Source organism: Perognathus longimembris, chromosome 7 (assembly GCF_023159225.1).
Source record: "Perognathus longimembris pacificus isolate PPM17 chromosome 7, ASM2315922v1, whole genome shotgun sequence".
Classification (NCBI taxonomy): Eukaryota; Metazoa; Chordata; class Mammalia; order Rodentia; family Heteromyidae; genus Perognathus; species Perognathus longimembris.
The window spans coordinates 67,681,323-67,694,339 of NC_063167.1; the positions used below are offsets into that span (position 1 = coordinate 67,681,323).

General features: G+C 43.5%; 1 protein-coding gene across 1 annotated transcript; it reads left to right on the forward strand.

Annotated features, from left to right (window-relative positions):
• The first annotated feature begins 22 nt into the window (after positions 1-22).
• Wdr77 (WD repeat domain 77) lies at positions 23-7,690 on the forward strand. The gene is made up of 10 exons (XM_048351756.1): positions 23-282; positions 534-719; positions 2,917-3,058; positions 3,314-3,363; positions 4,191-4,261; positions 4,387-4,441; positions 5,120-5,191; positions 5,670-5,778; positions 6,265-6,333; positions 7,060-7,690. Exons 1-10 carry the CDS (start codon positions 168-170, stop codon positions 7,217-7,219), a joined length of 1,029 nt encoding a protein of 342 aa, XP_048207713.1. The 5' UTR covers positions 23-167; the 3' UTR covers positions 7,220-7,690.
• Positions 7,691-13,017: the final 5,327 nt, after the last annotated feature.

The window sequence follows — 13,017 nt, forward strand, 5'->3', positions numbered from 1 at the left end:
GAACGGAAAGCTGGTGGGAGGTGTAGACGCGGGTCTCGCGAGAAGTGGAGTTGCTGTGTCTTCCTGAGAGGGGCGGAGGCCCGGCGGTGCTGCACGTGTGGGTTACCGCCGTAGCTCTGGCGGGCTGCCATCCAGGTCTGTTTTAAGTTGGATTTGAAACCGTGGAGATGCGGAAGGATAACCCGTCTTCGCTAGTGCCCCCGGCGGCCCGCGAGTGGAACCTTCCCCCTAATGCGCCCGCCTGTATGGAACGGCAGTTGGAGGCTGCGCGGTACCGGTCTGGTGAGCAGAAGATGCCCGGCCTGGACACCACCTCGCCCCGACCCCACGGCGCCTCTTCCCGGCCCGACCATCCCTGCCCGCCCTGCTCCGCGTGCCCCCCTGCTCCGCGTGCCTCCCTGACCCGTACCTCGCGTGACCCCGTCCCAGGTTTCTGAGCGCTGATCTAGACGGGTCCGCGTGCTACGCGATGCCGGTCACCATGGAGACGGGCGGGCACTTGTTCTGACAGCGTGTACCTTCCCCCTCTCTAGATGGGGCGCTTTTGTTGGGGGCCTCTAGCCTGAGCGGCCGCTGCTGGGCCGGCTCCCTTTGGCTTTTCAAGGACCCGTGTGCCGCCCCCAACGAAGGCTTCTGCTCCGCCGGTGTTCAGACGGAGGCTGGAGTGGCCGACCTCACTTGGGTGGGGGACAAAGGTATCTTGGTGGCTTCTGATTCAGGTAAGTCGTTTTCCTCTCGCTTCCCCAATTCAAGTGGAGTGGAGACTTGGGTTATGATTTGGGTTGGATTCAGTCTTTGAATGCCCCCATTAGTGATAAAGAAGCTGATGGTGTTTCCAAACTCGAACTATAGGATAGGTAGAAAGTATCCTTCCAAGGTTCTACGTTCCTAGGAAAAAAAAAAAGATTACACTTTGTGTATGTGTTGGGGGGGGGGGGGAGGTAGTTCTAGAGCTTGAACTCAGTGCCTGGGCCCTGTTCCTGAACTTCTTTTGCTCAAGGGTAGCACTCTTACCACTTGAGCCGTGCGCTCTTCTGGCTTTTCCTGTATATGTGGTACTGAGGAATAGAACCCAGGGCTTCATGTATGCTAGGTAAGTACTTTACCACTAAGCCACATTCCCAGCTCCTCAATTACATTTATTGATTGATTGATTGATTGATTGCCAGTCCTGGGGCTTGGACTCAGGGCCTGAGCACTGTCCCTGGCTTCTTTTTGCTCAAGGCTAGCACTCTGCCACTTGAGCCACAGCGCCACTTCTGGCCGATTTCTGTATATGTGGTGCTGGGGAATTGAACCCAGGGCTTCATGTATAGGAGGCAAGCACTCTTGCCACTGGGCCATATCCCCAGCCCCTCAATTACAAATTTTAATATAGATTATCTTCTATCTTGTGCAGCCCAGGCCAATTAATAACCTTGATTTTAAAAGATTATGCTGAAGTTCAATCTTACTGCCTTCCTTTTCTTCCCATTTTCTTTTTAAATTGTGTGTGCGCGCGCACCATGTGGTGCTGGGTAATTGAACCCAGGGCCTCACGTATCCGAGGCAAGCACTTTACCACTAGGCCATATCCCCAGCCCCAGTCCTGGGGTTTGAACTAAGGTCCTGGGTGCTGTTCCTTAGCTTTTGTGTTCAAGGTTAGTGCTCTGCACTTGAGCCACAGTTCCATTGTTGGTTGTTTTTTTTGGGGGGGAGGTGGGAATGGGGTAGTAGAGAGGGGTGTTTAACTGGACACAAGAGTGTCCTGGACTTTGTTGCCCAGGCTAGCTTCAAACCATGATCCTCAGATCTCAGGCTCCTGAGTAGCTAGGATTACAGGTGTGAACCACAAGTGCCAGGGTTAAATATCCTATCCTTATTCTGCTTTGCGTGTCAAGCTAAGCGAAGTTTTTTTTGGCATTTAATAAAAACCATAATTTCAATGTTGACAGGAAGTGCATAGAAGTTGAAAAGTAGAATATTAAAGATTGAGTCTGTAACAATTGCACACTAAGACATTGCAGAACATGTTGAGCTGATATCCACTTGCAACTACTTAAAGGTAATTTAAAAATGACTGCAAAATATTTGTTCAAGTATTTCAACATATAAGTCTCTAAACTATTGGGAACTGTTAACATTACTGGACTTTACTGTGCATTTCATCCTTTCCCTGGAAACTGAGGTCCTAGTGTTTTCTCTCTGGAAGCATAGTAGTAGATTTTATCTTTTCCTAGGAGCTATCCCTGCATGCTTGTCTAGACTGTTACTAGAGGACTGGGACTATGTCCTAGTGGTAAGAGTACTTCCCTCGTATACATGAAGCCCTGGGTTCAATTCCTCAGCACCACATATTGAGAAAAAAGCCAGAAGTGGCGCTGTGGCTCAAGTGGTAGAGTGCTAGCCTTGAGGAAAAAAAAGCCAGGGACAGTGCTCAGGCCCTGAGTTCAAGCACCAGGACTGACAAAAAATAAAAAATAAAAAAAAAATATGGGGCTGGGAATATGGCCTAGTGTAGAGTGCTTGCTTCCTAGACTGTTACTAGGAAACAGTAAGGCAATGTAAAACCAAATGGTGCCAGGTGCTGATGGTTTAGTCGGGAGGCTGAGATCTGAAGATTAAAATTTGAAGCTAGCCCCAGCAGGAAAGTCTGTGAGAATCTTATCTCCAGTAAACTACTGAGAAAAAGCTGAAGTGGCGTTGTGGCTCAAGTGCTAGCCTTAAGTGAAAAAAACTCAGGGACGGTGCCTGGGCCCTGAGTTCAAGCCCCACATCCAGAAAAAAAAGAAAAATCAAATGGCCTCAAAGTTAGGTAATTCCTCCATGTGGACTGATGTTGTAGGAATAATTTTGTTTAGTGACAGTGGCTACTTAAGGCCTACAAATGAATTACTTAAAATCTTGGTATAATGTAGAGTTATGTTTTCCCAACAGGTGCTGTTGAATTGTGGGAGCTGGATGAGAATGAGACACTCATTGTCAGCAAGTTCTGCAAGTATGAGCATGATGACATCGTGTCTTCCGTCAGTGTCCTGAGCTCTGGCACACGAGCTGTCAGTGGTAGCAAAGACTTCTGGTGGGTCCTTGGTCTTGTGGCTCCTGTGTCTAGGCTTCTTGGCATTTGGTTAACCTTCTTAATGTTTTAGGCCCAATATAAGTACCTCATTACTAATAATGGGATACTTAGCAATCCATTGTAAATAGACCATGGCAGGAACTTAGGAGGCAAAGACATGGGAATAGTTGGTTACAGGAAATTCTTCTTGGAACCCCACATTTCTATGTTGATATTATAAGTCAAAACTGTTTCCTGTTTCTTTTTGTTTCTTAGCATCAAGATTTGGGACCTTACTCAGCAAATGGTACTAAATTCATACCGAGGTGAGTATTCTTGCCTTCTAATCCTAGTCTTTCAGCCCCTGTTTTCTCTCTCCTTTCAGCCCTTGAACTTTGCTTGGATATTAGAAACAGCAGTTCTATATTCTCCTGTCTAGTAATTTTGTTTTGCTTGACATACTACTGTCAGGCTCCAATAACTACCTCATGTCTTTTCCTCAATTCTTATTGATGGCCTTATACGTTCTAGGCTATATTCTCAGTGACATTTAAAAGATTGAACCCAGTTCACTTGTACCACACGTCTCATTCCACATGAGCCACACCTCTACTTTCAGATTTTTCTTATTTAATTGGAGATAAAGAGTGTCAACGACTTCTCTGCCCAAGTGGTTTTAAACCTCAATCCTTAGATCTCAGCCTCTTGAGTAGCTAGAATTAGAGGCATGAGCCACTAGTTCCCTGGCTGAAAGAGAATTATTAGAGAAATTAATTTGTTTAACATTCTCAATTCTCAGAACTCCCTAGAAAGTTTTTATATACAACTTAAGTTTGTGTACTCTTACATGAGAACTGCTGTAAAATTAGGTAGTTCCTGCATTTGGAGTACCTTAATTGCAAATTCTTTCACAATTCTTACTGAGCATCCAGTTGCTATTGTACTGCCTTTACCAATTTTTCAGTAAGCCTTTTTAGGTTTTACAGCTGTCAACCTTTCTTCTTACATTGTTCTAAGCCATAAAATGTTAAAACCAAATTTGTTACATTATATCATTATGCGAGGCCTCACCCTCTCACTCATGCCTCTTAATTTTTCATCTAGGCTTATTTGATAACATCCTGAGTCTCTGAAATACTTTTCTCCTTTACAGCTCACGCAGGGCAGGTCACCTGTGTTGCTGCCTCTCCCCACAAGGATTCTGTGTTTCTTTCATGCAGTGAGGTGAGATGTAGCCTCTTTTCCTAGCATGCCTCACTCCTCAGTAAGCCAAAATCTCTGTTTTGGAGACTTGGCGAGCAGCTTTTTGCTCCTTTGGACTGAAACCCTTTTCTTGTTCCTTCTTTTAGGACAATAGAATTTTACTCTGGGATACTCGCTCTCCCAAGCCAGCATCTCAGATGGGTGAGTCTGAAAGCCAGTGTGGGAGAGTAGTACTAGGGACCAGTCTGGAAGTGACTTTCTTTGGCTTAAGTCAAAACAGGGTTGTCAAGTGCCTGGTTGCTATGGTGTCTTTTCACACTCAGGCTCTACTAGGCCCATTCTTCACAAGGAGTACAAAGAGGAAAAGCTGTTTCCTGGGTGGACAGTTTACTCTGTAAAAAGTTCAACAAAACGGCTAGGATTGTCATTTTTATGTTTTGTGTTTGAAATGTGCCTGTAACTTAGGACTTTAAATGACAGAAGGCTGATGGATATGTAGGTTATCAGAAGATATGTAGGTTATCAGAAACTGCTGCCTTGTTAGAGGTTTTTGTTGTTGTTGTTGTTTCGTTTTGTTTTGTTTTTTTGCCAGTCCTGGGGCTTGAACTCAGAGCCCGGGCACTGTCCACTGTCCCTCATCTTCTTTTGCTCAAGGCTAGCACTCTACCACTTGAGCCATAGTGCCTTTTCTGTTTTTTTCTGTGGATGTGGTACTAAGGAATCGAACCCAGAGCTTCATGCATGCTAAGCAAGCCCTCTACCACTAAGCCACATTCCCAGCCCCCTTTTTAGAGTTTGAGAAACGGAGTGGAAGCTTCCTGGGATTTAGAGCTACTGCTTTTTTGTGTGTGTCTCAAACCTCCCTTCCCTCCTTGGCAGGTTGCAATGCCTCTGGCTATCTTCCTACCTCCCTGGCTTGGCACCCTCAGCAAAGTGAAGCCTTTGTCTTTGGTAAGACATGACAAATTGCATATCAGTTCTGGGAAGGGGAGGATAAGAGAGAAGGAGCTAACTCCATAGTTCATATGTTCTTATTACTTGTTCTTGTCAGCCTACTTGGGCACTAGGTAAATTGCGCTAGTTTTAAGGTAGCTTTGAGATATAATATTTGAGGCATGGGTAGAAGTCAGTGAACCAGAAAGCAAATGGTTTGCCACACAAGGAATTCTATTCTAACTTGTATAGGTATGGTACTGTGGCAGTAGCAAAGCTGTACTTATGATAATGTTTTGTGGTTTAAAGTCGGTTACCTCATCCATTTCTTTAATTTCCACAGTTACCCAATGACTTCTTGCTCCCACTCTGCAAAAGTGGAAGATGATGCTCTGAGTAGTTAACTTGTCCAAGCTCACACTGGATTTCAGTTGGTCTAGCTGGCACTAAAGCCCAGGCTCTTGAGCATTGTGGCATATTCTCTGTTTTTCCACAGGTGATGAGAATGGGACTGTCTCCCTTGTGGACACCAAGAACACAAGCTCTGCCCTCAGCTCAGCTGTGCACTCCCAGTCTGTCACTGGGCTGGTGTTTTCCCCACATAGGTACTGATCCTTGGCACCAAGAGCCTGGTGGAGATGATGGGAAAAGCGAGGGGAACATGTGTTTGCAAAGCATTAGTGATTAGATTGTTTCTTAAAGCCAGCAGTCTCTAGCTGAGGTGTCTGAGAATCTCTAAGACTAGGTCTTATTTGGGTTGTATGGGTGTCTAAAAAATGGCTGTAATTGGCTTCATTTCTGTACAATACTCAGCACTGTGTGATTTGCAGGAACCTGTCTCTGATGTTGCTGAATTGTAGAGAAGGCTGGGATGGAGTGGGTTCAGGTTGCCTAGATTATTGTTGTGAGCCCTTTCTTTGCTCCATTTCCTTCATTTGTCCTTAGATCTTTGTGATGGTAGACAGAACTTAACCTAAAGTGATCATCAGGCCCCCTTCTCTGCGTCAGTTTACAGTGGGGCTGACCTCATCAGGAGGTTTGTCTTGAAACTATGGGCTTTACCTTGTACATCCTTCTCTGCCTTCTTCTAGCGTTCCTTTCCTGGCTTCCCTCAGTGAAGACTGCTCACTTGCTGTGCTGAACTCCAGCCTGTCTGAGGTGTAAGTTTGAAGTCCTGTGATCAGGAATTGGCAGGGGAGGGGGGGGTGAAGGAGCCAGCTTTTCTTTCTGTTACAATACTAGGCATTGAACCTAGGGTCTGGTGCTTGTTAGTACTCTAGCACTATATTCTAACAGATCTCTGAGAGTTCTCTGTTACCACAGGGACCTGGACAATGCAAATAGGTGGACTGTAGATGAGCTACAGGTACCTGTGTCCTTGATAGAGAGGACTATTTCTGCCACTATATGTGGCAGGTGAAATTTCTGTGTAGTATTCCAGCTCTGTCCCACAAAGGGGCAGTCTTTTTTTTTTTTTTTTTTTGCCAGTCCTGGGCCTTGAACTCAGGGCCTGAGCACTGTCCCTGGCTTCCTTTTGCTCAAGGCTAGCACTCTGAAGGGGCAGTCTTAATATGTGCTTCATAGAAACACAGATAGGAAAGGTAACCGATGGAAGATCTCACTTATATGTACTTATTTGCCACAATTAGCTGTTTAGCCCTGACCCCTGCACTATCATCTATGGCAGTAGAAGACAGGATTGCAAGATGGATGACATCCACTGTGGATAGCTACATTGCTGTCCTGGTGATAAGGCCATACAGATGGTGAAATGTGTGTAAAATATCATAAAACAATGCCCTGGATGTTGGATTCTCTTTTTTGTTCAGGTATATTTTTTCTTGTTGTCTCTACCATGCCCAACTCTTCCCTCTTCTTTCTTCTAGGTTTAGAAGCCGAGCCCACAGAGACTTTGTGAGAGATGCTACGTGGTCCCCACTCAATCACTCCCTCCTTACCACAGTGGGCTGGGACCATCAAGTCATCCACCATACTGTGCCCACAGAACCTCTCCCAGCCACTGGATCTGAAAATGTTGCTGAGTAGAGTGGATTTCACACACAAATAGACAGCCACTTATGAGTACCCACTCCTTTAACCTGCCTGTCCGTTATGAGACCACACAGGAGCCTGGGACAGGATGCTGGTTCTAGATCACTGCAGTTCCTAGGCACTGTTTCTCAGCCTGAGGAAGGCTGGATTCTAGGATCCTCCTCACAGGGAGGAAAATCTTCCTTGAAAATGGATAAGAATGTATGTGTGTAAGTGCAGTTTTTAGTGTGGGGAGAGGGAATAAAGAAATCCTTCATCTTCCCCACCCAGTGCTCTCTCCACCCCCCAAAAAAATGTTGACGGAAGAATTTCATGCTGTTCCTGTAGCTCTGTGGTGAACTGGCCATGTCTGGGCGGGTTATGGGATGGATGTAGACATCCCTGAGATCTTGTAAGCAGCTCTGTGCCATTCATAGATGGGGCAACTTTTATTTTTTTAATAAAACTTAATGCAGGGGCTGGGAATATGGCCCAGTGGTAAAGTGCTTGCCTCATACATATGAAGCCCTGGGTTCGATACCTCAGCACCACATACATACAGAAAACCAGAAGTGGCGCTGTGGCTCAAGAGGTAGAGTGCTAGCCTTGAGCAAAAAGAAGCCAGGGACAGTGCTCAGGCCCTGAGTTCAAGCCCCAGGACTGGAAAAAAACCAAAACAGTTTACTGCAGCATTACATAGGGAACGCTTCCATTCACAAATGTCCAGCCCGCCTACTTTGAGGAAGAGGAGGACACACTTTCCTGATGTTGAACGGAATCAGAAGTTAGTTTTCTGGTTGAATAGTTTGGATGGTGCATGATTAGTGCCTGTGCAATTTCCTTCTCACCTGCTCTGTGGTACCATGTATATGAGATGACTTTTTCTGTCCTAGATTCAATGGAGGAAAAGTTTAGGTTTAATGAGACATTTCAGTGAAGTTAGAAAACTGACACACAGAAACCTGTACATTGTCACTGATAGGTGGGGTTTGACTTCCTGACCCTGGGACCTATTCAGTATAATGAAGTCTGAATGCTATATTCATGGGCTCCTAAGTGTTTAAAATCCAGCATCAGGGAGAAATAGAAACCCTGGTTGCTGAAATAAAGAGCAGGTATTGATGACCTGTCTCTTGTCCATTGAAGTCTTCTGTGTTATGACTTGTTATCCTTGCATGATTCTTCAAGGTGTTCATCTTACAGCACACTATTTCTCTATGCTTCCCAGTTGCTCCAGTAGCTGGTTAGAACTTTTTTGTTATTATAAAGGTGATACACAGCAGGGTTACAGTTACATAAGTCAGGTAAAGAGTACATTTCTTTTTGGATAATGTTACTCTTTCCCAGTTTCCTGCTCTTGTCTCCACCCACAAGTTATATAGTTCATTTTCAACATAGTATCTAGTGAGTACCACTGTTGCATTTGTTCACCCTTTGTTCCTCCATTTCTGTACCTTTCCAACCATAGATAAATGAACAAACAAGACAAAAAAAAAAAACCCAAAACCTTATTCCTGGAGTTCATTTCGATTCATGTTATTTTATATAGTCAGATGCACATTGGCAGTGCACTTTGATGTTCCTCTAAAAGCACCTTTGGTCTCACTGTATATGATTACCATGTGTATATTAGATGTAGCTTGTGCGGACCCCTAATTAGAACTTGTGAAGGTGAACACCTAGTCCTTCAGTTGGTTGTAATGGCTACATATATAGAAGTCTTGGATCAATTTCTGGTTATGTTGAAACTAATAAAACAGCACATGAAAGGGAGTTTAAAGGAAAATAGGCAAAATGTTTATCAGTGTTTTCCATGTTCCCTTCAAAAATCATGAACTCTTCACAGTTACCCTTGAGTAAAACATGGGAATCTGTAGTTGTCCATTCTAGGGTTAGAGTGGGAGGTGTATAGAAATGAGATCTTCCATTGTTCTTCACTAGAACTTGAGAGGGGCAAGAGGAGTCTCTCAAGTTCTGCTTCTCAGAGGTAAAAGTTTATGCTTTGTAGTTATTTAGAAAAAGAAGAGAGGGGGCTGGGAATATGGCCTAGTGGCAAGAGTGTTTGCCTCCCATACATGAAGCCCTGGGTTCAATTCCCCAGCACCACATATATAGAAAATGGCCAGAAGTGGTGCTGTGGCTCAAGTGGCAGAGTGCTAGCCTTGAGCAAAAAGAAGCCAGGGACAGTGCTCAGGCCCTGAGTCCAAGCCTCAGGACTGGCAAAAACAAAAAGAAGAGAGGACCTGAGATAGGTAGGTGGGTATTAAGTTTGCATAGGCCTTTTCTCTTGGGCTTGTGAATAGTACAGGAAATAAAACCAAAAACAACTCAAATAGGTAAAGCATAGGTTTTTGTGTTTTTGTTTTTTGAAGAATGCCTTATCTTTTAAACCAAAAAGGTTAGCGTTAGATCACCCTGTGACTGAGCAATTCATACCTATTTATGATTACTACAGGCCTGTAAACCTCATTAAGTTTACAGGAATGACTGGCACAGTTTTGGGTGAGTGTGTACATTGAAGTGAGCAAAGAAAAGAACAGGCAATGTCAAAATAATCAGGAATGCAAAGCTGTAGAGTGATTAGGTCTTTGGCCTGTAAAGTGGACACAGACTAAGGGTGGAACATTGGGATCTATTTAAAAACAAACGTCTTGCATTTAGTTTAGGTTCAAGTGTCTTGAGCATGTGTAAATTAATTTCTAGGATTTGTATTTGAAATCCATTAGCCTGGTCAACTATTCCACTGCTGATGTCTGCTTTACTGAAGTCTGAGTGAGGTCATTTTGAGCAGTACTTGGAACCACATGGAATACTCACAGTTTGTAGACACTTTTCGCAGCCATTGGGCTGAATCTTGAGGCACCTTGTGTGCCCCGCAGCACAGCTTGAATCTTGTCCCTTGGTTAGTAGTTTACCAGTATACTTACTAGCCCACAATCATGCAAAATTAAAACACTGAAATTAACTACTTTGAGCCTTTGGTCCCGTTTCCTTGGGCAGTGTTAGGAAGGACATGAGATGGAGTAGAGGCATTGCATTTTAAAAACCATTCAACTTTAAAGGGCTGCAAATGCTTTTGCCATATCTAGACCTGAAAGTAAAGAGTTCTCATTTTTAAGGTATTATTTGGTTTTGACAAAAGGAGCAATATCTTTTATATTTTCTTTTTTAGCGTAGCTTGACTTTTGAGTCTAAAAACAATGAAATTTTAAAAAAAAACTTGTTCCAAAATGTAATCGCTTAGCTTTTTAGCACATGTAAAGTTTTGGTGCCTTCTGAAAAGCTATGAGGCATCAAAGCAGAATCAGCACATGGAAGAAGCTGAGACTATATCACAAGTCACTATTTGTAGTGAGGTGCTTATTGCCAATCTGTCACATGAAGCAGGTCACTAGACTCCCATGGGAGATTGATTTTGTTTAGAAAACAGCAAGCAAGCTCTAGTTGGTCTCAAGCCAATTAAAATTTCCCCCAAGAACTTCAGCTCACATAATGAAAACTGGAAAAGTCAACAGGGCATGTGAATGACTCTTAGATCCCATACACATTTCTTTGTAAAATTTCCTATAAAAATTGAGCTATTAGAGACTTATATGATCACAGAAGTCATATGAATCAGAGGATGAGGACAGAATGAGGATCTGGGAAGGAGAAATAAGTTGTAAGGCCAACACAATCCTTGATCTTACAGTCTTTGACACCTAGCCACAGCTCTACTACTGGTTTTTGAGTGGTTAATAGGAGATGATAGTCTCACGGGGACTTTTCTGCCCAGGATGGGTTTGAAACTTGACTCTCAGATCTCAACCTCCTAAGTAGCTAGGATTACAAATGTGAGCCACTGACACTTCATATACGCCTATGTGCATTTTATATGTGCAAGTTAAATCACCTTGAGATTCTATAGTCTTTTATAAAAACCACGTGACACCAACTAGGTTTAGAAATAGAAGCTGGTGTGCTCACTTCCTTGGTTGTGTATTTACTCAGTTTACTCATTCTAATGCAGACCATTTATTTCTGGAAAAACAATCATGAGTCCACTAAAAGAGCTCCTTTTGTAATAAAACTGCTTTAACTTTTAAATCTAGTATCATAAGAAGTTTAGTAGTATGCTCTCCAACTTGTCTCATAATAAAATAAGAAACCAAAGGTCTGTGAAAGTGTGGCTTTATCTGAAAGACATTTTCTTGTACATGCTAAATATTTATACATATTAAATATTTAAGATGTTAAATATTTAAAAATACTGTTGGGTGCTGGTGACTCACCTCTGTAATCCTAGCTACTTACAAGGCTGAGATCTGAGGACTGTAGCTCAGTTAGCTGGTGCAGAAGAGTGTGAGACTCTGATTGCCAATAAACCAGCAAAGAGCTGGAAGTGGAGGTGTAGCTCAAGTGGTACAGTAAAGTCTTGAGCAGAATAAGCTTCCAGTACCAGCATAAAAAATTAAAATATCCTTTACATACACCTAAAATTTTTATTCCAAATACTAGGAAACCTTCCATTTAAAGATGTGGTAACTGACTGGAAAAGACTTCTTGAAGTTTACCCCAATCTGCAGCCAACACTCTGAATTCTTACAATATTCAAAAAAGCTTTTCCAATTCAACTACATGACTAGTATGAAAGATTAGGGTAAATGTTTTGTTAAAAATAAAGTACTTCAAGGCAGGCACCAGTGGCTCGTACCTGTAATCCTAGACATTCAAGAGGCTGAGATCTGAGGATTGCAGTTTGAAGACAGCCTAGGCAGAAAAGTCTGTGAACTCTCATCTGCTGTAAGTAGAGCTGAGAGTGCTAGCCTTGAGAAAAAAGTTCAGGGACAGTTCCCAGGCCCTGAGTTCAAGCCCCAGGACTAGCAAGGCACTTTTATCTGTGATCTTACATTCATTTAGGTTACTGGTAAAAATGTGAGAAGGCCATACTGCTTTGGTGATTTTCTGTATTACATTTTACAAATGTCTTCTCTACTTCATGAGAACAGGCTAAGCACTAAGGAGGGGTGATTCTGAGTATCCAGATGTCTGTAAAAACAAAAGACATTGGTTGTAATTTTTTTTGGCATCAATAACTCAAAGAAAAGGTTTGTGAGCAGTGACATGCAACACCGATTTTGAACATACCCTGCATTCAGCAATTTACCATTCATCATCTGCTATCCATACAGAGCCTTTGTTGCAGTAGGTCAGCCCTGAGTGAAGCAGAGGACATTCCTGGGCACCCATTGTTACATCTTGGCAGTCTCAGCATCATCATTCACTTATACAGTTAGGGAGAGATCAGGTCTGAGAGTTGCCAGGAACCCTGTGAGAGGGTAGAAGCCCAAATGACTGATTCAGGGTACATGCCAGAGATGAAGACTGGCAGGCAAACATGGCTTCTGTGATGGGTATGGCTTTAACAGCTAGTGCCCTTGTGGTGGTATGAGTGGAAGGACACAATCTCATGAGATGTCTCAATCGTACGGAGGTTCAGAAGTAAACAGAGACAGGTCTTCCCTGTTAAGGAGGTCCTTAAAGAAAGCCAGTAGAACCTCAGGTTGTAAGGTAGAGAGACTGGCAGGACGGAGGACATAGGAAGTAACTGTGGGCCAAAGCACAGTAACAAGAATTAGGGCACAGAAATGGAGCTGGGAAACAGGTTAGAAAGCACACTGTGATCATCTAAGCAGTGGAACACATTATTGCCAAGCCCGAGCCAGTGTTGGCCTCAGGAAGCTCAAAGATCTTGAGTCAGGTTAATAAGCCATAGAGAGCATGTGGAACGTGCAAGAGGGACTCAAGTGGCCCTAGTGATGATAAAGCACAGA